The 25,933-nt window shown below is 46.0% G+C and overlaps 1 protein-coding gene across 2 annotated transcripts in view; it reads right to left on the reverse strand.

Moving 5' to 3' along the window:
- Positions 1-25,933, reverse strand: part of SEC22A (SEC22 homolog A, vesicle trafficking protein) — a 281,702-nt gene that overhangs the window by 187,183 nt on the left and 68,586 nt on the right. For both annotated transcript variants that reach the window (XM_085647316.1, XM_085647315.1), the window contains exon 2: positions 11,310-11,513. In XM_085647316.1, coding sequence (XP_085503442.1) covers positions 11,310-11,491 — 182 coding nt within the window. In that variant the 5' untranslated portion in view covers positions 11,492-11,513. The remainder of the gene's footprint in view (positions 1-11,309; positions 11,514-25,933) is intronic.

The following is a 25,933-nucleotide window of genomic DNA, read 5'->3' on the forward strand; positions in this document are numbered from 1 at the left end:
GAATCATAAATGTTGTTATAAAAATGGATGAATAAAGTCATATCCCCCTCTTTAGGTTTGTAACTCACCCCTGCAATATTCCAGCATAATAATCTTGTACCATTACTCTTGGACCCAGATTTTCTTCTCCCCTAAAAGTGTATTATTTATCCCATCACTTCACGTGCTGACAGACTTCAAACCATGGTCACCCCATCCCGTGTGAACCCCTGGACAGAGGAGGTATATCCTGGTTGACTAATGTACTCGGGAGAAAAACAATCTGTGGTTTACTTTTCACGCCTTGCACTTCGGCAAAGGCAGGGGCTTACAATGAAAGTAAATGACTCATGGTGTGACAAAATGACTCTTCTATTTATATTCGTTGGGGCACAAGCCGGGGCTGAAGAAAGAAGTGGCTTGCGAAGTGGAAAATTAGGCTTCTCTTTGTAATCGCACAGTCCGTGGGGCTTTAAAAGAAGACCAATGGAACCACAGTGAGCTGAACCCCCTTGCTCATGTGTACCCTCTTCCTCATGAAGCTACAGTCATTCATGTTTATTTTATTGACAATACAATCATACTTAAGTATATGAAAAAAACTATATATTTGATAAGATTAAATGACAAAGTTTCTTACTTCATGCTAATATTTAGACGTTATGTATATTCCACAGGGTTTTAATTACAGCTTAATATTACTCGAGAAACAAGAAAATGTGTCACACAATTTTATCCCACAGTAAGCATACTTAACATAATATTACACAACTCCTTTTTGTATGTCTTATATGATCTTAATCACGCTTTGCAGATTAGATAGAACTGATTTTTAAGATCTATATTGCTCAATAAATTCAGTTCAGTACATCTTCATTCCTTGATTTAACTAGGCATGGGCGGAATGTTTAATTCTGCCAGCGCACCAAAGGAATTTGGTAATTCCGCATTACTCTTGTAAGTTGTAACACAAAATGACTTACAAATTCCACCGTTCCGCTAGCGGAATTAATCTGTGGAAAAGTTTCTAAAGAGGGCTGGAAGAAGGAACAGTCCTTCCATGATTTTTAAACATAGAGGGATTGGTCCATCTTGCAGCCCTCTTTAGAAAACACGGCAGTGCATACATCACAACGCGATTAGATATTCTCCAGAAAACACTGCAGAGTATGTAGGGGTGTTGAGGGGTATACACACTGTAGTGACGGGAAAAACCACTGTAGATTAAACTTTAACCTGCAGTGATTTTTATTAAAAATAGAGGTACTGATCCCTCTACCTGGCAGGCTTAAAACAAATTCACAGCACAGAAGTGCATGTCTTGCAGAGTATGAAAGGGCACCAAAGGTATGCACTGCAGAGTGATATGCAGTGGTTTCTGGAGTTTAGAAACCACTGCATACCACTCAGTGGTGGTGCCCTTACATACTCTGTAGTAATCACTGCAGAGTATGTAAGGGCACCAAGGAGTACTTGATTGCAGTATTTTCTTAGCACAAAATGCATCCTCGCATCCATTTTTGGACGCAAGGGTGCATTTTGAGCTACGAAAATAAAGCCAAAATCCCATTCTGCCCCATCACGAAATGTTTATGGAATTTCAAGGAATCAAATTCTGCCAATTCCACCCACCTATAGATTTAACCCAAATTTAGGGCCCAGATAGACAAATTGTAGGAAATACTGTATTTTTAAGATGGTCAACATTTTATTGGTGGGTTTAGATGAACGCAGAGACCTTGAGACAAAACAAACAATGTACAATAGTTTTAAAAAATGTGAAAGAATTGCTAACTCTGAATGCCTTTTCTATCTCGCCCTCCACAGTGACAGAGGAGAGAGAAAGACTAACTCCACCTCACAACTTTACAACGTGGACATTTCAGTAGTCCTTTATCATGCACTGAAGGCAATAGACTTAAAGGTTACAAAGAATAAACATACCAAATACAATTCTAGGTTTTTGAATGTCAATTTTAGGAAAGTACTTGGTAAACAACACTAGAATTATTCTCCTCGTCTCTTACTTTCTTTCCACTACCAATATTACTTTATTTCCTCCACCAAACATCAGCTTGTCATTTTCTTAACATCTTCAACCCAAATACAAACTTTTAATTTCAGTAAGCTCATGTTGTCCTCAAACTGATGTTTGGGACAAGCGTAGGCTATATACTAAAAACAAGCATTAAAAATGCAATAGGTCTCGCCTTTGATTTTGTTAAAGCCATGTGCTTTGCTAATGGTATTGTATAGCAAAGCAAATGGCTTTAACTTAATAAAATGCGAGACATGATCGGATTTTCAAAAAGTGCGCGTGGTAAATTTAGTTTTTTTTTTTTGGCAGTACTGTGTTATATAATGCGAACTTGGGGTATAGTTGTATCACAGACGGACACTTTCATTCATTGTTAGGAACGGGGAAATTATGTGATTTACTCAGAATCACAAGATGTTTGAGTCTCCCGCCAAGACTCAAACCTGGTTTCCCTGCTTCAAAGTCGGCCGCCAAGCCAAACTGCCGGGAGGAATGGAGAATTGGGGAGCTGGAAGAGGGAGCCTCAGACGCACACACTCCTAGGGAAGGGGGGCTCCTTACACCAAACATTGCTTAGATGGGCCCTAACTAACTGCTTCGGGTAAAACGTAAGAGTAAAGTTACCCAACATTGCTTCGAGTGAGGTTGTAAGAGGGAAGCCTTTTACACGATCTACGTGTTGGGAGTATCACGCCCAATCAATGCTTTAAATTGAGAAGAAGAAGGTACCCGTGCTCGCTTCTAGATGACAGAAAGGGCACACGTGTTGTGAAATACCACACACGTAAACTGCCTTGTAGGGTAGAAAGAAGAGAACCCCCTCATGCTTCTTGATAGGCTGATGAAAAGCCCCCTTGCACATGAACGAAAGAGCGAGTATGAAGGGTGTCGCTGCTAAACCACTACCCCCGAAAGAAATTTTAAGTGCAGATCCCCACGTCAACATCACATCGAGAGTGTAAAAGATGTGTTAGTTTGGTTGGATCACGAATTTAGAGAAGGTATTCTTCACGGATGTATCCACCCAACTGTACCCATGTAAAGTGTGATCAGCAGTGAGGCGTGGCGCACCATGAGTGTTTCATCCTTATAGTGCAGTATAGATTATCCGGAGACAGAATGGAAGTCCCAGACCGTGCAGAGCGTAGAGTGTGCGCACAAATGTGAAGGTCTTTCTATGACCAGTGTGTGGTCACAGTATATTAACAGCAGAAGGCATTACAGTGAGGCGCATTTGCGGAGCTGAGTGTTCTCTATACGGTAGAATTTTGAGGCTGTAAACTGAGGTGCTTTGGGAGAGCTCTGAGGGAACTGATTATACGTATTAACGAAGTTACTGAAGTGGAGCGCCCGAGAAGACCTTTTTATGCCCTACGTGATGCTTATAGTGAAACGAGGCATTATTTATGTGACGTGCATTGACAAAGTAGTGTTAGGATGACCACTTTTTAAAACATTTTTTTGTATTTTTTGCGTTTTTATATAGCGCAAACTCGACCCGAAGGTATTGGAGCTTTACATGAGCTCCAGTTACGTTACACATTATATAAATAGTATAAAACACTAGTGAACATTACAAGAGAGAGTCACACTCCGTGTGAGAAGAACAAGTTACTTACCTTCGGTAACGCTTTTTCTGGTGGATACAGTATCTGCCTGTGGATTCCTCACCTTGTGAATATCCCCTGCACCAGCAACATTCGGACACTTTTGTAGCAGTCCACGCCGATGAGGTCGAAGACGACGTCACAGAGGCACGGCTCCGCTCGCGACTCCGCTGACGTCACCGGCTCCATAAGAAGACCTCCTCGGCGTGATGACGTCAGTTCCGCCCCTTTTTTCCGTGCCTCCGAGGCACACGGACGGACTGACAGCAATATATACACAGTATACACAGCACATGATATACAAACCAACACACACAGTGTGGAAAATAAATAGCAAGGCACAAGAAACAACATAATGCCCATGATAGTAATAAACACATTTGAAATACCATCAACATAATTACAGGTATAGAAGGATGGACAACGGGGAGGCGGGTGGGTCAGTGAGGAATCCACAGGCAGATACTGTATCCACCAGAAAAAGCGTTACCGAAGGTAAGTAACTTGTTCTTCTGATGGATACATCTGCCAGTGGATTCCTCACCTTGTGAATAGATTCCACAGCAGTCCCCACTCCCGGAGGAGGGTGTCCATCCCCCTATACCAGAAAGTCCTGAAGGACGGAACGAGCAAAGTGTCCGTCCCTCCTCACCTCAGTGTCCGTCCCTCCTCACCTCAGTGTCCAAGCAATAATGTTTTGCGAAGGTGTGGAGGGAGGCCCAAGTTGCCGCCCTACAAATGTCCTCCACAGGAACACCCCTAGATAAGGCAGACGTAGAAGACTTAGCCCTGGTAGAATGAGCCCTCAAACCCTCCGGAGGCTCCTTACCAGCCAGGGAGTAGCAGATCTTGATGCATAGTACAATCCATCTGGAAAGGGTGCGCTTGTGCACCGCACGACCCTTTCTGCAACCAGCAAAGCCCACAAAGAGCTGGTCATCAATCCTGTAGTCTTTCGTCCTGTCCAGGTAAAAGCTCACCGCCCTCTTAGGGTCCAAACGGTGAAGTCTCTCCTCCTCCTTGGAAGGGTGAGGGGGAGGATAAAAGGAAGGAAGGGTAATGGATTGCCCCAGATGGAAGGGAGTCACCATTTAGGCAAAAACTCAGCCCTGGTCCGGAGCACCATCCGTTCAGCATGCACAGTCAAAAATGGGGGCTTTGAACTAAGAGCTTGAAGCTCACTTACCCTCCTTGCCGAGGTGATTGCAATGAGGAAAACCGTCTTAAAAGACAACAGTCTCAAGGGACACTTATGTAAGGGCTCGAAGGGAGAACCCATAAGATAAGTCAGTACAAGGTTTAAGTCCCATTGAGGCACAATAAAGGGAGTAGGAGGAAATTTAATTGTGAGGCCCTTGAGAAACCTAAGCACAATAGGTGATTTAAATAAGGACGGCTGATCCGGCAGGCATAGAAAAGCCGACAAAGCCGATAAATATCCTTTAACTGTAGCCACAGCAAAGCCTTGCTGAGCAAGAGAAAGGGCAAACTGCAGAATGTTAGACAAACGAGCCTTCAAGGGATCAATTGACCTCTCTCCACACCAGAGAACGAATTTAGACCATCTATAGGAGTATATGGATTTGGTGGAGTGTCGCCTGGCCGATAAAATACCGTCCACCACATCTGGCGGGAGAGAGAAAGAATTCAGGTTGCCCCGTTCAATCTCCAGGCATGAAGGTGTAAGCTCTGGAGGTGGGGGTGTAGAACCTGCCCCTCCGACTGCGAGAGGAGGTCTGCCCTCAGAGGGAGACGGAGCGGAGGGCACGAGTAGAGGTGGAGAAGATCTGTATACCACACCCTTCTCGGCCAATCCGGGGCGACCAATATAACTTGGGCCCGGTCTTGGCGAATCTTCCTCAGAACCCGAGGAATCAAGGGTATGGGAGGAAACGCGTAAAAGAGTCGTGAGCTCCAACTCAACTGAAACGCGTCCCCCAACGCCCCCTGCATCGGATACTGGAGACCGCAGAACGACGGGCAGTGCGCGTTCTCGAAAGTAGCAAACAGATCCCCCGAGGAGTCCCCCACGTCCGAAAGACGTAACGAACCACCTCCGGATGGAGCCTCCACTCGTGGTCGGCGGAGAACTGCCGACTGAGACTGTCCGCACGCACGTTCAGCACCCCGGCCAAATGATTTGCCAATAGACAAATCTGATGGTCCTGAGCCCAGGACCACAGACGCAAGGCCTCTCTGCAGAGACAAAGAGACCCCACTCCTCCCTGTTTGTTTATATACCACATCGCAGTCGTGTTGTCCGTCAGGACTTGAACAGACAGACTGCGAAGGGAAGGAAGGAAGGCCTTGAATGCCAAACGTATCGCCCTTAACTCCAGAAGGTTGATGTGAAGCAACCTTTCCTCCGGAGACCAAAGACCCTTGATCTCCAGATCCCCCAGATGAGCACCCCACCCTAAGGTGGATGCATCCGTTATCACTGTTGTCATCGATGGAGGTAGATGGAAGGGCTTTCCTTGGGACAGATTGCCCTCCACGCTCCACCAAAATAGATCCGCCGCAGCTTCTCTGGAGATCCTCACAGACTCCCTGAGATCCCCTTTGTGCTGATACCACTGCTTGCGGAGGCACCACTGGAGCGCCCTCATGTGCCAGCGTGCATGGTTGACCAACAGTATGCAGGAGGCGAACAGACCGAGCAGGCGAAGGACCTTCAGAACTGGAACGACCGCTCCGCTGTAAAACAAAGGAATCATTTCCTGTATGTCGAGAATCCTTTGAGGAGGAGGGAATGCTCGACACACAGTAGTGTCCAGTACCGCACCTATGAACAGGTTGCGCTGAGAGGGCACCAGGTGAGATTTGGGCACATTGATCGAAAAACCCAATCTGTACAACAGCCGAGTTGTATCCTGCAGATGACACAGCACCTTCTCCGACGACTCCGCCTTGATCAGCCAGTCGTCTAAATAAGGGAAAACCGAAATTCCCGACCTTCTGAGATGGGCTGCCACCACCGCCATCACCTTTGTGAAGACTCGAGGTGCCGAAGTAAGACCAAACGGGAGGACCGCAAACTGATAATGTTGCGACCCTACCGTGAAACGGAGATACTTCCTGTGCGACTTCAGAATGGGGATGTGAAAATACGGATCCTGCAAGTCGAGCGACACCATCCAGTCCTCCTGATTCAGCGCCTGAAGAACCTGCGCAAGGGTGAGCATCTTGAACTTTTCCTGTTTCAGGTAAAAGTTCAGGATTCTGAGGTCTAATATCGGACGCAATCTGCCGTCCTTTTTCGGAATCAGAAAATACCGGGAGTTGCATCCCTGACCCCTCTCCTGCTCCGGGACCACCTCTATCGCACCTTTCTAAAACAACTTCAGGACTTCCTCCTGCAGGAGAAGACGGTGGTCATCCGAGCAAGCACCTTGACAAGGAGGGTAATTCGGAGGGAATTCCCGAAAGGGAAGGGCATACCCATTTTCCACAAGATTCAGAACCCAGAGATCTGTAGTTACAGATTCCCAATCTTGCAGAAAATGGGTAAGACGGCCCCCCACAGGACCAGCATGATCCGGAATGTCGAATCTAGGGCTGTTTTGCGGTGGTGGGAGGGGCTGAGGAAGAGGAAGAGGAGGAGGAGAGTTGACGGCCACGTGAGCGACCTCTAAGTCTTCCTCTATATCCCTTGGAGCCTTGCTGCTGTTGCTGCTGCTGCTGCTGCTGGGTTGGCCTATAAGAACGAAAACTCGCCCTTCCAAATCCTCTGTACCTCTTGAAAGTACCTCTCGGCTGGGATTGAAGGCCCAACGACCTAGCCGTAGCCTTACTCTCTTTGAAGCGCTCGAGAGCAGCGTCAGCCTTCTTCCCGAACAGACCAGACCCATCAAAAGGTAAATCCAATAAAGTTGACTGGACATCCGAAGAGAATTTAGAGGACTTAAGCCACGCACCCCTCCTGGTGGCAACTGAAGACCCCATGACCCTGGCAACTGAGTCTGCTGTATCCAGGCCACTCTGAATAACCTGGCGAGCAGCCGCCTGGGCATCCGATAGTACTTCATTGAAGCCTGCTCTATCCTTCTCTGACAGTTTTGGTGCCAACTTTTTAGCAGAATCCATAAGCGCATGGATATAGCGCCCCAACAAACAAGTCGCATTTGAAGATTTTAATGCCATACTGGCTGATGAAAAGACCTTCTTGGCCGATTGGTCCACCTTCTTTGCCTCCCTGTCCCCTGGGACTTGAGGAAACGCACCTTTGGAACGTCCAGAACAAGCCGCCTGAACCACTAGGCTTTCAGGTGAAGGGTGTGAAGACAAAAACTCAGGATCCCCTAGAGCCACCCTATATCGTCTTGCAACTACCTTGGATACTGCAGGAGCTGAGAAAGGCTTGCGCCATACATCCAGCACAGGTTCCAAAATTGCTTCGTTGAAAGGCAACAGAGGCTCCGAGACCATAGTCGGAGAATGCAACACCTCAGTCAAAATATTGGACTTGAACTCAGTGGATGGCAATTGAAGGTCCAACAACTCCGCAGCCTTCCTAATAACTGCATGATAGGGTGCTGCATCCTTAGAGGGTTCATCTGATGGCGGAGTGATCTCCCACTCCGGAGACAAATCCAAACCACTTGCCTCCTTCAACTCGTCGAACACCTCATCAGATTCGACCAATTCCCCCTCTTCAGCCTCTTCCAACAAAAAGCGTCTCTCCTCCAGCACTCTCTGCGCCTCCCTTCTCGAACGGATCCGCACCTGCGGCGTCGGTGGCACCGTGTTCGAATCCGACGGAGCCGGCAGCGGCGTCGAACGCGGATCAGCTGGAGCAGCCGGCGTCGAACGATGTTGAGCCGGCGCCGGCGAAGAAGGAAGCGGCGTCGAAGTTCTCGGCGCCGGCAGCTGCCAAGACGGCGTCGCTGGGAAAAACGGCATAAACGGTGCTTGAGGATAAACCTGCGGCACTCCCAGATTGAAAGCCATCGGACCCATAGGTGCACCAGAGGTATACATGGCCCGTGAGAACACCCCGTACATTGCATTGAGATAATGCGAGGGGTCCTGACCTGGATTAGGGAAAGCAGGATACTGGTCAGGTAACACCGGACTCGGGCCTGGCGGCTCCGACGGTGGAACAAGCGGCGTCACAGTCTCACCCGGAGCCTGACGATCCGCATCCAGGGCCGGAGTCGGAGACGGAGCCGGAGGACTTGCAGGATCCGGAGATGGAACCGGCGCCGGAGAGGACACCGGCACCGGGGATTCAGCCGGAGCCGGCGAAGGCATCGGAGAAGATGGAGTCGGAGGCGAAGCCGGGACAGGAGAGGGAGACACTGACTCTCTTTGACGCCGAACTGGCGATTTCGACTTTGACGCCGAAGCCTTATGATGCGATGAATGTCTCCTCTTTTTCTTATGCTTCTTGCTCTTGGAAGCATGTCCCGAAGTCGACTTGGAAGCCGACCTCGACCTCGACCTGGATCTTCTTCTACCCCTTTTCTCCTTCTTCTTCATCCGAGCGATAAAGAGTTTTGCCTCTCTCTCCTTAAGAGCCTTCGAGCTCATTTTTCTGCAACTTGAACAACCTCCGACATCATGATCCGAGGACAAACACCAAACGCAATCGTCGTGCGGGTCGGTGATGGACATGTGCTTGCCAGCAAGGCTCAAACCCAGACTTCCTTGTCGAGATTTTCGGAAGATAGACAGAGAAATCCAGAAAACATACAAAGTAACCAGAACAGCTACCAGTAACGATTCCCGAAATCCGTTGGCGTCGTCGGCGCGGAAAAAAGGGAACTGACGTCATCACGCCGAGGAGGTCTTCTTATGGAGCCGGTGACGTCAGCGGAGTCGCGAGCGGAGCCGTGCCTCTGTGACGTCGTCTTCGACCTCATCGGCGTGGACTGCTACAAAAGTTTCCGAATGTTGCTGGCGCAGGGGATATTCACAAGGTGAGGAATCCACTGGCAGATGTATCCATCAGAAATATTGGTATAACTGTAGCAATACGCAGTGGAGTGAGGTGCATTGGCGGAGCTGCCTGCGATCCCGGTTTTGCAGCAGCAAAATGTACTATCATCGGTTGCGTTGTCCGAGACTGGGGAGGTCGCGGAGGCGTGTCGGGTAGTGGAGGAGCGGGGTTATGATGGCTGGAGTGTTGGGAGACAGCTGCCTGCCTCTCTCGAGCCCATCCTGGACGTCGCTGCCCTGCACAGGGGTGGGGGTCGGGCCTGCCACTCCCCCGTCACACGTGTTTACAGTCCGCGCAGAGGGGGCGCTGGGATTCTCAGGCTCGCCCTGCTCCTAGCAGTGAGCCCAGCGGGATCCTGGGGCAGAGTTCTCACGCCCCCCCACCCCCGCCCCGGTTCGATGCCTGGGGACTGTGGGAAACAAGAGCTCGCCAGGCAGAGCGCTTTGCATGAGCACCAGTTACGTTACACATTATATAAATAGTAGAAAAGACTAGTGAACATTGCAAGAGAGAGCCACACTCCGTGTGAGAAATATTGGTATAACTGTAGCAATACGCAGTGGAGTGAGGTGCATTTGCGGAGCTGCCTGCGATCCCGGTTTTGCAGCAGCAAAATTTACTATTGTCGTTTGCGTTGTCCGAGACGGGGGAGGTCGCGGGGGTGTCGGGTAGTTGTGGAGAGGGGTTATGATGGTTGGAGTGCGCGCTCGCCAGGCAGCCACGGTTTAGCGAGATGCAAAAATAAACATGCGGCGGAGCTTGTCTTTATGAGGCCATGTATTTGAAACACATGGCCCCATAAAGATAAGAAACCTTTTGCGACGGGAGGAAGTCAGATGAGCCCGTCCAAGTAGGCCGTCTGAAAAATGGAAAAGTCTACGTCACAAAGTGCTCTTTCCCAATGGATGGCCACCGTTTAGCATAAACGGTGACACCAGCCAATGGGAAAGAGGGGCGGGCTTGAAGCCCTTTACAGAATTCCCTCAGAATCATTAAATCTCGCCGAGCGAGCTGCGCATGTGCGCAGCCACGCTAGCCGAGACCTAATGACTACTAATACTTGGGAGCGCATACTGGATTTTCAGAAAATGGCAACAACGTGTGTCTGTGAACAACACTAATAAACTTATTTAAAACAAACTGATAGAGATGGTGATGTGTCTGTAGAGTGTGGATGGCGAGGAATGTATGTATTTGAGACAGAGAGAGATACAGGCTGGAGTTAAGAATCTTTGGAAGCTGAAAGGGTTGGGGGGGATGGCATAACATTTTCCTTAGATTAGAAAGACTGCTAATCATTGTATTCCTAATCGCTTGCGTCACTGGCGGTTATTGGAAATCTCCTACCGGCTAGCTTTTATTGATAATTCTGCTTAAAATGATTTTTGCTGTGAGGGAATAAGAAATGTAGCATTTTAGTGGCCAAGGTACTATAGAAAACATGCCGTACTTGATGACGTTTGGGTCCCATTTAATAGAAATTGAATCAGGTGTATGCTTACTTAACTCACACTGCAGGTGTTTTACTAGCTCAATCTATGGCCAAGGCAGTGAAAATGTAGCACAAAATAGCTATGCCAAACAATACACCTTAGGGCTTAAGAGCAATGAAGCAGCGAAAACATACATCTAAAAATCGTTGTTTTTTTTCCTTACTAACTGCAGATACATTTAAACAATCTGGCAGGAAACAATACAGAGACAATTGCACAATATAATCACCCCATACAAGTTTAGTTCTTACTTAATGGTATGGGGTCCATTTTTCAAGGTACACCGGTCTGGAAACTGGTCAAGTTTCTTTGAAAGTCTTTTTACGAGCTTCTTACTTTGCTGTACCCCTGGATTGTGTTCATAATCAGTGGAAGCAGAGAGAGGAAGGCCATCTCGAACACGTACCACCGATGCAAAGAAGACCACGGACATTTGAAAAAAGATATCAAAGTACCTAAAAGTAAACAAGAGATGTAAAACAGGTGTTTATTAATGTGTGCAATTTTTCACTGGAAATCTCAAATACTACTCCGATTCCTTCAATCTTTTCCAAGTCATTTCTCTATGTAGCTTCTCAAAACAATTTCCTCCCTTACATGGTGTCTTTAAAATCTTAAACAAAGAGCAAATGTTATTCTTTTTTGTGGGCTGATACAATTAATAATTTACCTGTTTATCCTGCCCCCACAATGAATATCCAAGAAGAACAATAGGATAAATCAAGTTGATTTTAGAATGAAATAAATGTACAAATAAAGAAACAGATGCACGCTGAAGATGTTCTGTCCTTTCCTCTAACTGAACCTTAGACCTGACACTCTTGGGAGGTAGTCCCCCAAATTCATTCCTTTGTCCCTCTTTATTTTGCTGAATTCGTTTTGTTGGCCTTAGGACTCTGTGCACTTTACAAGTGCTAAAGTGCTTGTCTCCATTCCCTCCATTCCATCAAAATGGCAAAATTGGCCAACACCGAATTAGCACATTTAATTTACTTAAAAGGGTGCATCTCTGGTAACGCTTGGGAATCCCTGCCTGCACTACCTCTGGCCCTCCTTCTATGTGACAGCTGGTTGTATCCTACAGTCTTGGGGGCTATACTCCTGCTTCCCGGTACCCCAGCTCTGCTACCCCCAGTGACCGCTTCGGAGGATTCCTTAACGTTGCTCCTACCATCCCAGCTAGCCATCTCACCCCACAACCCCCCTGGCTACGCCTTTACTGTGCGAGTGCCCGAGTGGAAGGACTCTCCCGGGGGTCCTTATCGACGCTGGGGCATCATCTGGCTTAATAGCCTGCTGCCTCTCAGACTTAGCACAGCCTCACACATCATCAGTAATCATGGGCCGCTCCGATCCTACACAGCGCAAGCTGCTTTTCGCCCAGGCGAAACCAGCGAGGTGAATGAATCACAGATACTATTATTACCAGGGTCTAGGGTTCTGGTATATCATTCACATGCGACAAGTGGTGAGGTATATCTTGGTTCTCTGCCCTATCGTCTATGTGAGTAGCCTCATCATAGGGTTCTTCAAGTGATCTCCTTTTTTCACCAAGAGGTGGACCATCTGGTTTTATCACAGTTGTGATAAAAAGTGCAAAAATGTTCTAGCGAAGTGTGAGTTAAAAATACCTCCTGTCCTCAGTTTGAAACTTTAATTACTGAGGATGGGGTAAGATTAAAAGTGGGGTGGTGCTGTGGTGGAAGTGCTACTGTTCCACTGTACCTGGTGATAGATCGTGAAACGTCGACATGTTTCGGCCCTGGGTAGCCCTCACGGGTCTGTGGGCCTTCTTCAGGACCAGATCGAGGATGGCTATTGTCAGGAATAGCCTGTGACAGGTAAGTACGTTACTCATCATTCTTAATCAAGCTCATTCACTCGATAGCAGTATCTGTGATTCATTCTCCTCTTATTTTGCCTATATCAAACGGAAGCTGAATGGATCTCTGCTTCTCCCTCCCCCTTTGATTAAATGAAACCAGCGTGGTGCCATGGCTCTCACTCGGACAAGGATGAGCCCTTGGACCATGAATCCAGCACTTACACAGCCGGAGGCTCATCTGCCATCATGGCAGAGATCAAGGCCGGGCTTCTGGCGATGGACGCTCTCTGACACCTTGGCTGGCCGCACTGACTGATTGAGAGAGTGCCTAGATCGCCAGGACATGCAGGTCGATAGCGCAGAGGAGCACATCTCAGGACTGGAGGACAGCGCCATCTCTGCGCTAAAGCGCATTAAAAAAATTGAGCATATCCTTAAAACAGTGGCCATCAAAAATGAAGACTTGGAGGCGAGGTCCCACAGGAACAATATCCGAATCCCTGGCATTGTAGAAACCACGTACGTGGGGCACCCCGATGTGTTCGTCGAGCAGCTTCTCACGGACCTCTTTGACCATAACAATTTCTCTTCTACCTTCGCACTTGAAACTGCTCATCGCTCCTTAGGCCCTCGATCTCCCGTGGGGGCCCCATTGACCTTGCTCATAGTGCACCTCCTTAACTGTAGGGATAGAGACAACGCCCTACGTCTTGCCCAAGAACAGCCCCCCCGCACTATCAGAGTGCATCCATCTCAATCTATCCGGACTTCACTGCCCCAGTCCAGGAGCCGCGCTGGAAATTCAGCGATGTTAAGAACTCTCTCCGCAAGCTGGGCCTCAAATACGCTATGCTCTACACTGCCCAGCTGCGGGTTGACGTCAATGGGAAGCCTCATACCTTCGACACTTCAGCAGGGGCGATCAACTTTTGCAAATACTTCAAGACCTCTCTCCTAGGCAAACCACGCTGGAAAGTACTGGATCACGGACTCATGCTCATCAGCCCCCTCAGGGCTGATCTGGTCGGTAGTACTTGACTCTCCCTCCAAATAAGGACTACCCCTGCATGATGCCTGCGAATCGCCTCAGACACTGTGCGTTGCTCATCATTGCCTTCTTATTTCTTTATTAATACAAAAGTTTTTATATGCGGTTGATTCTTCATCTCTATTACAGATATTCCTTCACCTAATGGGCCACCCCACACGAGACGTTACCTCTCCTCATGGTGATCACTGCATTACCCTAATTGGGATTGTTCAATTCTTGGTTTCTCTTTTTCAGGGCTCACTGGATTTTTTTTTACCTAGTATGGGTGGGGGGAGCAGGTTCCTTTTCTGCTTTATTTTCAGTCTTTTATTTGATATTTATTGTACATCAGGTACACCATATGCCATCTCTCAAGATGGTGCCGTTTTCCATACACCCTTTTTCGCTATGCCATCTCATGCAGGACCTGGGAAGGTGATAGATGTTACTTTCCTTACATGGAACATACGTGGTATCAATAATCCACATAAGGGCAAAAAAGTCCTCTCCTATCTGTCCTGTCATGCAGTTAAAATAGCCTTTCTCTAGAAAACACATCTTCTACTTCTACTACTTGGGGATTGCACCGCTACTTTTACTGTTACAGTTCTCATACCCATGGAGTCTGCACCCTTATACATAAAAGAGTTTCCTTTTGCCTTCATAAATGCTGGACCCGAACGGCTGCTACCTGATCCTACAAGGCAGACTTGCCGACAAGTGAGTTTTATTAGTCAACATATACGCCCTGAACACTGATGATACAGAATCCCTTAAGGAGCTTTATGCTCATATGGGACATGCTGACGCCAACTTTGTTATTGTGGGTGGGAATTTCAACATGGTACAACACTCTAACATTGACTCTACCAGAACCCAGTCGAGTGGTAACCCTGATCGCGGGAGGTACTTGAACATACCTCAGACACTTATGCCCTACAGCATATATGACGTGCCCGACATCTGTCCACACCTGGTTACACCTTTTACTCTGCTCCTCTCAATGTCTGGACAAGGCTATATTATTGGTTCCTATTCGCTAATCCTTCACTCTGGACCACGGAGGTCAATCTTCTACCATGGACTCTATCAGATCATAGTCCTGTTTTTCTCCCTCTACAAGTCCCCTACGTATGTGGGTCGGAGCGCACCTGGAGGTTCCATGGCGAGGCTCTACATGATCCAGTCTTCCATGGCAAACTGCAGGACTCCATCGTCGAATACTTTGCACTGAACTCGGGTATGGTCTCAACACAGGCAACTCTCTGGGAGGCCTTCAAATCATGTATCCACGGAATGTGCATATCTAAGCAGGTGGGTATCCTGCATGATATCTGCTCCCAAATACAATACATTGAAACAGGCCTCTGAGATATAGACCTAGCTGCCTCAAAAAGCCGCGACCTCCCAACTGCATTGACTCCAAGTACTGTTGACTGAATTTTGTGATCTGGCTGATAGAGAACTCTCATATCTAGGAAAACACACAAGGGCTTGGCGCTATGGTGAAGGGGAGCACCCTGGGCACACTCTTGTACAGCTACCTCACCCTAATCGCCTGGGTAACTATGCCACTGAACTGCGCACGGCCTCTGGGTCTTCGTTTTTTTACGGTGAGGATGGCCTGACTGAGTTCCGACGGTATTATAAATGCCTCTAAGCATCTGATATACCCAAGACATGCCAGACAGGGCTCGACAAATCCACTCGCCCGCTCGCATATGCGAGGGATAATTGATGAGGACGAGCTATTTTTAGGTCCTACTCGCCCTTTATGACGAGTAGGAAGACAAGCTAACTTTTGTCCTCTGTCTTTGAAAACGGAGCAAAAGTGACAAGATAACAAGATTTAAAGGCATTTTTATTGCTCACAGAGGGAATGAGCAATAAAGATGCCTTTAAATCTTGTTATCTTGTCACTTTTGCTCCGTTTTCAGAGACGGAGGTCAGGTAGGTTGCAGTGAGGTCGAGGGGATTTTCCAAGGGACTAGACCTGCAGGACTAGTACAATATTTCGGATTTTTCAAGCCCTGCCAGAGAGCTCATCATACTTGATGGATTGGTGGATATCGCAATGGTGTGGCTCACTGACGACCAACATGAATTTCTTAGCGAGATGATTTCTTGCAAGAAGGTCACACAGGCGATCGATGCTCGAGTCAAGTACATGGCCCCTGGGCTTGATGGGAGCTTTCTATGTAGCTTTCAAACAACAACTTGCACCTCATTTCTTAGCATTGTGTGAGGAATCACTGGAAGCTGGTGTCTTGCCACGCACAATGCACGAAGCAGTTCTCACTGTCCTCCTAAACCCCGGCAAGGACCCTCACTTATGCACCTCCTACCACACCTATCCCTCCTTGATTTAGACAATAAGATCCTGGCCAAACCCCTTCCTACCAGACTGCCCTTCCAAATGGAGCAGATAATATCCCCCGTTCAGTCCGGCTTTGTCTCCCACAGAGCCACATCCCTTAATTTACGCACTATCTTCGCGTTGCTCAATAAAATTTACCCTACAACAATTGCTGCAGTTGCCCTATTGGACACCAGTAAGGCATTCAGCTCCTTGGAGTGGCCTTTCTTGAGAACAGTTCTTGGGAGACGCCAAACAGCATTACCGGCAGCATCAGGGTTAGAGCCACGCACAGCGGGTCCGTAGGACTCCAATCCCCAGGGTCCCCTGCACCGCTTCGTCAAGCCTGCAGCGCCCGGAGGCGCACTTAAACATCGCGGGCTCCCGCAGCGCGGGACGCGCACAGGCGCGCCTGGGCCGCGCCCGGGCAAAGCCCGGGCCAAGGGCAGGCCCATCTGCGCCCGTCATTGACCGGAGGAGGCAGGGCTGGGCCAGAAACCCTGGCCATTTGAGGCCGAATTTGTAAAGTTTGTTTCGACGTCTTAAACTTTAAGTCCCGATATGACATTCATCTAAAAGTATCAAGGTAACTTTAAATAATTTTGCTTCTTTGAGCTTTCAAGTATCCCCACAAAAGACTTTGAACAGAGACAGTGGGCCTTTGCTAACAAACGCCTATATGGGCAAAAGGAAAACACTCGCTACACAGGGGGGTGCTCAGGGGGGATGCATGGAGGGTAAAATTGATTCCTTCTTGACAAAAGTTGCACACGCAATTGCGAAGGAAATAGCCCTGACTGAGCGAAGGTTATCCATAGAGGCTAGTAAATGTCTCCAAAGCCAAATTATTAGCGAGGAGGTTGAACAAGGGAACCCCGCGGCCAATATGGCCACCATTAGAATGCCCAGCAGTTCCAACAACCTCTGCACCCCCAAGCGAAATACTCATTTCTGGCAAGTCAGATGTGTGTTCTAAAATCGATAAAACACCAGAGGGAATGGAAGTGGCCCCGGACTTACCACCACCGAAGAGAAAATGAACCGTTTATAATAAGTCTATAAGGAAGTCCCCATGGCTACAAACGCAGTGTCAGTTATTTTCACAATCTGGTCTGGGCCAAGGGCAGTTACGGACTCCTTACTTATAAAGCTGGAAGTAATGATAAAGACACTCTTATTACCTATAACACAACAAATTGATAAAGTAGAGGAACTGGTGCACAATTTGATTATCAATTGTAATAAATGCTCTACGCCCTTTGTGCGAAACTTAGTAGGGGCAGGAGGTGGAACTGTACTGCAAAATAAGACACAGACTCAAACCCAACCTGACCCACTCGGTCGAAGCTTAGGTGCCCCAATTGCTTCAGGAAGTTATGGTATATCCAGTGGACCAAGTCAGTTAAACATACCTGAAGCAATAGGACTTGTAGCCCAAAACGCCGAGCCAGCTCAGGTCGGAGGACCCCGGGATTATCATAGGGTATCCTCAACCACATACAGTCAGTCTAATCATGGTATACCTAAAGTCGCGAACCGAAGTGTCCTTGACTTACCTCCTGCATCTGCACCGTTAGTAGCAGTCTTACTGGAGGTCCCCCCTCTCTCCCAAGAAACTAGGGAAACCACCCAGGACTTAATTCATAAAGTGACCCATTGGTGCACCAAAAATGTAACATGTGGCCAGTATATATCATCTGACATTATAATGGCCAGAAGAGTGGGGTGGATAGGCCAACAAACTAAAACGATCGGTGTAGGAGATTGCATGGTCGTTAATTTTAAGGAACCAGAGAAAGCTAAGACCTTGATAGACAGTGTATACCAGAATAACTTAAATTCTCAAATAAGTGTAGTTCCTTTACAATATTTCTACCCCCAAAGACAACGTGGAGGTCTTATGCAAGGGCAATGGCAAATACCACGAAAGTCAGGGAACCCAGCGGTTATAAGTAAGATAGGAAATAACCTGCCAATGTATAATAGATTTCAAGCTTTGGCAGATTGCCAAAACTTGGATGAAAATGACTGACTAGAGCAAGGTGATAAATTTGAACAGGGTTCCTCCCCATTTAGCAGGACCCCAAACGCACAACAACAGCACTTGACGCTCATGCTGAAATAATTACAGCAGTCCCAGAATCACTTCAGATCCAAAACACCATGGGGGCCAAGTATGGGAAAGCTCTTTCATGGAACATAGCGGGTATAAGGGCTAAAAGAGGGAATTTATGCTGGGAACATTTTCTATCATTACATCATATCATCGTCCTCCAGGTAACTTGGGAAGTAAACAATTGTTTTTATTTAGACGGTTTCACCTCTTTTCATAAATGTGCCACTCCATCAAACATGGGCAGAGCGAGAGGAGGTTTGTTAATGTTTTCATTGAAACTGTCTTGTAAGACCTGTTTGGTTGATTGTAATTCTCAGAATGTTTTGGCAGTGGAACTGTCTTTTAAGGATCGGCCTACTGTGTTAGTGATAAACTTTTATAATTCTTTTACCAGAGAGCACGAGCTGGAACATTTGCAAGATTTAAAAAACTTCCTGGAATACTATGAGGAAACTAAGTGAGCTTATTTTGAAATAATACTTTTTGGGGATTTTAATATTCACCAATGTCATTTAAACTGTTTTTCAAACCAGGATCAAGGGAATTCTAATTTTTCATTAGACCATTTTGAGCATACATCTTTAGGCAATTTCCTTGAGAGTATTTTAGCAAATCAAAACTTATGTTGTCTCTCACAGTCGGATAATATGGTCCCAGTACCTACTTATGTGGGAATTGGTAGAGTTGGTACTATTGATTACATTTTAATGTCTGCTCCATTAGTTGCTCTTACTGAGGATCTATTAGTCACTTGGTCAAGCTTTAGTGACCATAACCCACTTACGGTTGATATATTACTTCCTACCATTAAAGTGGGAGAATCAGCTACCTGTTTGACAAACACTTAACATCTGTACCAAAGATCAGGCTCGCAGACTAAAGTGGGAAAGGATAGCTCCAGAATTTGTTTTAACCAACTTATACACAGTATGTGCCACTGAAACTGAGTTGTGTTCAGACCCTGACACACGGGATAGTTCTACTTTAGAAGCCTTCGAGAAGCTAATAAAACAGATTCAATCAGACCTCACAATCACGGGTGGGCCTAGACGCCCAAAGGCTGTAAGATGGTTTAATGGAGTATGTTCAGCAAAACATACGGACCTTCTATTAGCCCTAAAAAAGATTACCAGAGATAAAATAGAAATTAGGGACAAAAGGAAAGCCTATCAAATAGCAGTTGATAACAGGAAGAAGGAGCTAAAAGAACAAGCCTGGGATGCTTTACAACAACCTAGCATATTGAAAGATAGTGCAAACTTCTGGTCGGTAGTTAATAGCCCCTTTCTCTCTGATACTCCCAATTCTAATATTGACTGTCTAGTCCCAGCAGACAAATGGGTATCGCATTTAGGAAATATCTTTAGCGATGCAAATCTAACCGTTATAGAGGACTTAAGGGAAGGTGGGCAATCTAGTACATTACTTCATGTCAGAGCGGAGGAGGTTTATGATGCCATTGTAACTACAGCCGGCGGAAAGGCCCCAGGCCCCTATGGGGTACCGGCCGATTTATACAAAGCTGATCCAAATGTATGGCAAGCATTTTAACTAATGTTTTTAATGCCGGGTGCTCACAGGGATATCCAACATCCTGGGGTAAAGCAGTCATCGTTCCTATTTTTAAAAAGGGCAATAGGGATGAGCCCATGTGTTATAGGCCAATCTCACTTTTAGATTCTGCTGCCAAAATCATGAGAAAAGTCAGATTAAATTGTCTAACGACATGGCTGGATGACCGAAATGTGATTTCCGACTTGCAACATGGCTTTAGGCCTGGTAAAGGGACCCTGGACCAATGTTTAAATTTACACTTAGTGGTAGGTAAGTACACTATTGCTAAAAAAGGAACAATCCATTTGGCTTTCATGGATTTGACGCAAGCTTTTGACTGTGTTAACAGATCAAAGTTGTGGTCTATCCTAAGTGACATGGGTCTCTAACCAGAGCTTGTGGACTTTTTATATGCCATCCACAAGAACAACATTGCAGCTCTTAGATATAATAACAATGGGGACCTGACATCGACCTGGGATGTGAAAAGAGGGGTACACCAAGGTTGTATCCTGGTCCCCCTCTTATTCACGTTATACATAAATAATCTGGGAGACTCCTTAATAGCCAGCTGTAAAGACATCCCTAGATTTGGTGAAAAGAAGATTCCCGCATTATTATATGCGGATAATACAGTTACTTTAGCAAGAAAGGCAATGGGCCTCCAATCGCTTTTAAATGCTTTTATACTTTTTATGGATTCCTTAGATTTATCAATACATTTTTTAAAAAATCGCACACTATTACCATCGGCCCCGAAAAGTCCCTAAAAAAGACAACATTATTTTGCAAAGGGACAGAGCTTACAAAGGTCCCAACTTTCCCTTACCTTGGGGTACTTTTTGACGAAAGTGCGTCATGGTGCCCACAAATTATACAAAAAAAGAATATCCTTGCAAGGGCCACAGGGGCTACATTGAATTTTGCTACAAAATTGGGAACTAAACCCATTGCGGCCCTGTTGAAGATATACAAGGAAAAATGCATCCCGATGGCAACCTATGGCAGCGACATCTGGGGATACAAAGAAGGGAAGGGTATTTAGCAGGAGGAAAATACATTTTTATGTAAGGTTTTGGCAGTCCCGCACTCCACTGCCACATACACAATGCATGAAGAGTTAGGGATGGGATATATAGCAGATCAGATTGCCATGGCTCCTTTGATGCGTTGGCTGAGAATTTGGGCAAATTTAAACCAAATAATAATTACTGATTGTCTGGCATTAGATAGAACCAAATACATTCCCTGGCTTAGGTATTTAAAGGAACTGACAGCTTGGCTAGGTTCGTCCTGACTTATTTTTAAGCCCCAAACCCATGGACAAACCTACAATTAAAAATATTAGATTTCAGTTTCTGTCAAAGCGCCAGGGATTAAGGGAAGAGGAGGAGCTGCAGAAACCATCTGTAAGACGTTACATTACATTATCCATGAATAATCAAGTCCAACCTTACTTATTAAGTGTTGGCAAGCCTTTCCATCGTTTTCTTTTAACAAGATTTTGTCTGCATATGGGACATTGGCTTCTATCTGTACCTCAAGGTTTCCATAAATCTGGCACTTTAAAACCGTGCCAGTGTGACAATTTTTCTAAACAGGACATTCTTCATTTTGTCTTTTTTGTGACTATTATGTCCACCTACGTAAGAAATTCATATTACCACTGCTCAGAGATTGTCACTTTGTGCAAGTCAAGCCGGCTTTACTGTACCTTCAGATGCTAGCATCCCCCATGGTTTGTTTTGGGGTGGCAAGATTCTTAACTGGAGCCACAAGCGTAGGAAGAAAATGGTCTTTTAATTGTCATTATGGTTCTTAACATGGTTTTATTCGGAAGCCTATTATGTGTCAAATTTGGGGCTCTACCTAACATATGAGTTTGCCCTATTGCACTTAGCACTTTATAAAATGATTTTGTACTGTATGTGGAGCAGGACCTGGTATTCTGTATGGTCGTTAGGAAAAATATGACTGTGGTTTACTCTGTCTGGAGTATATCCTTCTAGCACCTCGCACTTTACACAAGTTTTGCACTTTAAGATGGATTATAGGGAAAATAATTGAAGTTTTGTATTTTAATATGTTTGCCAATTTGAATGTTCTTTTACTGAGGCCCAATATGAGTCATAAATAGGGATAATCCTAATATATGGGCATGCACAATTGCACTTTATATAATGAGTCTTTACTGTATGTATAGCAAAGTTTTGCCTTGCAAGATGGATATACGAAAAGAAACGGAAGTTTTGTTTTTTAATATGTTTTGTTCATTTGCACTCTGAGTTTTGCTCAAAAAGTTTTTAGTTTGTATGGATTGTTATGAATTGGTTACTCAGCTAATATCAGGAAGGCTTTTTTATTAATGAAATGTAGTACAGTATGTTATGTTTACTTTTATGACATTAAGTTGTCGAATAAAGTTTTCCTGACTGACTGAAAGCAGTTCTGATCAAACTGGGATTCTCCACTGTGTTCATCTCCCTGGTCATGTGCTTATATTCCAGTACGGTGGCACGCCTGAGTCAAAGGCTCCCTAACAGATGTGTTCCCAATCAAAAGAGTGACCAGGCAGAGCTGCCATTTATCTCCTCTCCTCTTCATTATTGCAATGGACCCCTTGGTCCGCCACCTTTAGGAGCGCCACATGCATTGAGGCCTCCAGTGTCACCTATGGCCCCCTCCTCCTTTCCCTTTATGCAGACGACATTCTGATGTCCATCCGTCATCCGTCAGATAACCTCCCTCCCCTCATGCAGGAAATAACGCACTTTACTAACCTATCCGGGCTTCGGATTAAATGGACTAAATCTGAACCTTTCCCCCTTACGGACATCTCCTGACCCATTTCTGTGCATCAAGCCCTATCCTGGGCCAAGGCTAGCATGAAATACCTTGGCATACATCTTCAGAGAGACAGAGACCAGGTACTCCAGCTCAACTATGGTTCCGTTATGGATGCCCTTACAACTCAACTGGTGCGTTGAATCAAACTCCCTCTTTCAATGGGGGGCATGTAGCAATAATAAAAATGGTGGTTCTCCAAAGTTTTTTGTATCTTTTCTTGAATATCCCTATCCCGCTCACACAGAACTTTTTCAAAACCCTACGTAGTCTTTCAGCCTCATCGAAGCTGGGCACCGCCCCGCATCCGGTGGGATACCTTTACCCTCTCCTATGATCGTGGCGATTTCGGGGTCCCAGACATTCACCTCTATCTCGTGGCCCAATACCATTACACACCAATGCCTGTATCCCTTTTCTGAAACCCAAGAGGGACCACCTAGGGGACCTCCCTCACTCTTCAGTTCTACCAGAAAGCTTCCCAATGGACTCTGGGGACCTCAAACTATCTTCAAGTCGTTCTGGGCCTGGCAGAAACTCAGCCAAGTCCTTGGTGCTGGCTCCCTCTAACAAACGATCCCTGGCAACCACTCACACATGAAAAGCTAGTACAACATACTCTCCCACCACTATAATCTCCACACCACGGGTAGTCTTTTTCCTGATGGCCATGTCCTGACCCATGCCAACGATACCTGCTTTCAGAACGCCTCATACATGGACCCCTTCAGGCTTCAATGTCTACATAATAACCTACGCTCCCTTCTTCCCTCCTACCCCTTAGCCCTGGACGGCTTCGCCCCGCTGACACTCATCTCGGATAGCGATGGAGACCAGCTGTCTCCAGGTTATACCAACTTTGCATTGCCATGAAGCCCGACAGTACTACTCGGACCTGGGCTCCCCACTCACACACAAAATATGGTCCTATTGTTCACAGACCCAACGTATTTCAGTCAACCATAGCCACATACTGCTACAACAAGCAAACCTTTACCACTCCATTGCAAAATTTGATCCCACATGATCTGACCAATGTCCCAAATGTTCGGTCAAATGCAGATTTTGCACACTTAACATGGACTTGTTCGCATATCAGACTCTATTGGGCATTCATCTTCTCCCATATCTCAGCTATGATCGGACTAGCGGTCACACCGCACCCCCTCTTAGCACTTCCGGGTTACACTAGTGATATTCCTATATCCGCTCACCGGCTTGCATCAATGGCACTCCAATTGGCCAAGCATGAAATTGCTGTCCATTGGGGTAGTGACCGGGTCCCTACCGCCGGAGCTTGGCTTAAAGGTATGACATGTTATGACGGCATCAGCGGGGACTATGTGCAACTCCAACCACTCACATCCTGTCCTAAGGATTTTTTTATTATACGAAAACAGTGGTCCTTATAAAAAAGAAAAATAGAGCTGTGATTAATATAGACTAGAGTCAGTGCTATATTGAAGATGCCCAGCCGGACAGTCAATTTAATGATTTATCAATGCAGAAACAAATAAGAGCACAGCAATAAAGTGGGACACAGTCCTGCGTCCTACACACACACAAAACAATGACATTTGAACAAAAACATTTCAGGCAAGACAAAGGTAGCTTGTGAAAAATACGAATAGTTAGGACAAGCTTAGAGAAAACAGCTAATGCACTTTTTTTAATCACACTGGATTAATGTGCACGCTGTTTAAACATGTCAACGACGTTTCGATCCTTTTAAAACAATGCTAGAATCATCATCAGGATGGATTTAATACAAGCCTGAATTTAAGTGCCTCGAATGCTAGTACGAGCGGGATCAAAAGAACATGGATGGCTCAGAAGAAGCCTGGGTGTCGCTTCAGTTACGGACCTGGAATGAGTTTGGTTGCAGCTGCTGTTTGGAAGGGCTGCGAAGAGATCTAAATGGTGATGCACTAATAGACCTGGGCTTCGATTAGGTCTTGGTGGTGATGCACTGTCAGACCAGTAAGGGAAGATTCGGGTCCAGAGCTCAGTGGCTGGGATGTAGGGCCTAAGGATTTCTGGCAGCCCTTGTGTGACTGCAACAGCTGTGAACAAACATTGGAATGTTGGATCTCCGGTCTTCTACCGGCCATTAGAAGACCGAAGCACTCCATTGTTTTCAATGGAGCTTCCAACATTCTAATGTTCTCATACATGTTCAAGCTGCCAGGACAAAAGAGAGAGAATGCCCCTCACTAAAGGTTTCATACAGCCTCCTCCAACGTCATCTTGCAATCTGACTCTTTGTTGCCTTACCAGGCCATGTCACTTATAAACCATGTTTAGGCCATGACTACTATGATGTGCCAGAAGTGGGTAGATGATGAGACCCCAGATAGAACTCAATGATTCAGACATTTCTTTGGCTTTATTGAGAGCTTCTGCCTTAAAGTCAGTCTCGGTTTTCCCAATTACATGTCAATTCTACCCGCACTCCTGAAAAGGTGAATATTTCTCAGATGTCTTTGCACTTGGGACAAAATAATTTTTGTACTTCTTGGGGGAGCTGGTAAAATATCTACAAAGGTCCCAATTTCCCACACAGTCATAGAAATCAACAGCTTCCAGGTTTCCTCATCCCATTCAGAATCTCCTTGAGGAGCTTAGTCGGTGTGTGTTTAGGGGATCACTATGGCAGCAAGACATGATTTCATTACAAGACCGGAGGCTACCATTATGCATATTTCTTTTAATGCAGAACTCCAAGCCGCATACATCATAAAGCAAAAGTTCCAGAACGTTAACAATAATAAAAGTCATGAGACCATAGCAATCTGCCTCTTTTAAATGCGGCTCCAAGCAGATAAGTCCTTTATATTTTCTCGCTACTCTTATTCAGTTTGATAGCATTTAAAACTGTTTTTTGTTTCTGCCATAACGCTTAATACTAAATTCTGTTTATAATACTGCCTTTTCTTACTTTTTTGATGTGATTATCTCTCTCTAAATGCTCTCGTTACCTTGATATTCTTCGCTACCTCTCTCTGGCCATAACTCCCCTACCTATCTATACTCTTCCTTCAACCGATCTCCAATTTACGGAGATCGGCTTTATCGCCTTTACCGGCTTTATCTGTCTTCCGATTCCTTTCTCACCCTGTTTGTGAAATATAACCGCGTTTATTTTATTTT

Source organism: Triturus cristatus, chromosome 3_2 (assembly GCF_964204655.1).
Source record: "Triturus cristatus chromosome 3_2, aTriCri1.1, whole genome shotgun sequence".
Lineage (NCBI taxonomy): Eukaryota > Metazoa > Chordata > Amphibia > Caudata > Salamandridae > Triturus > Triturus cristatus.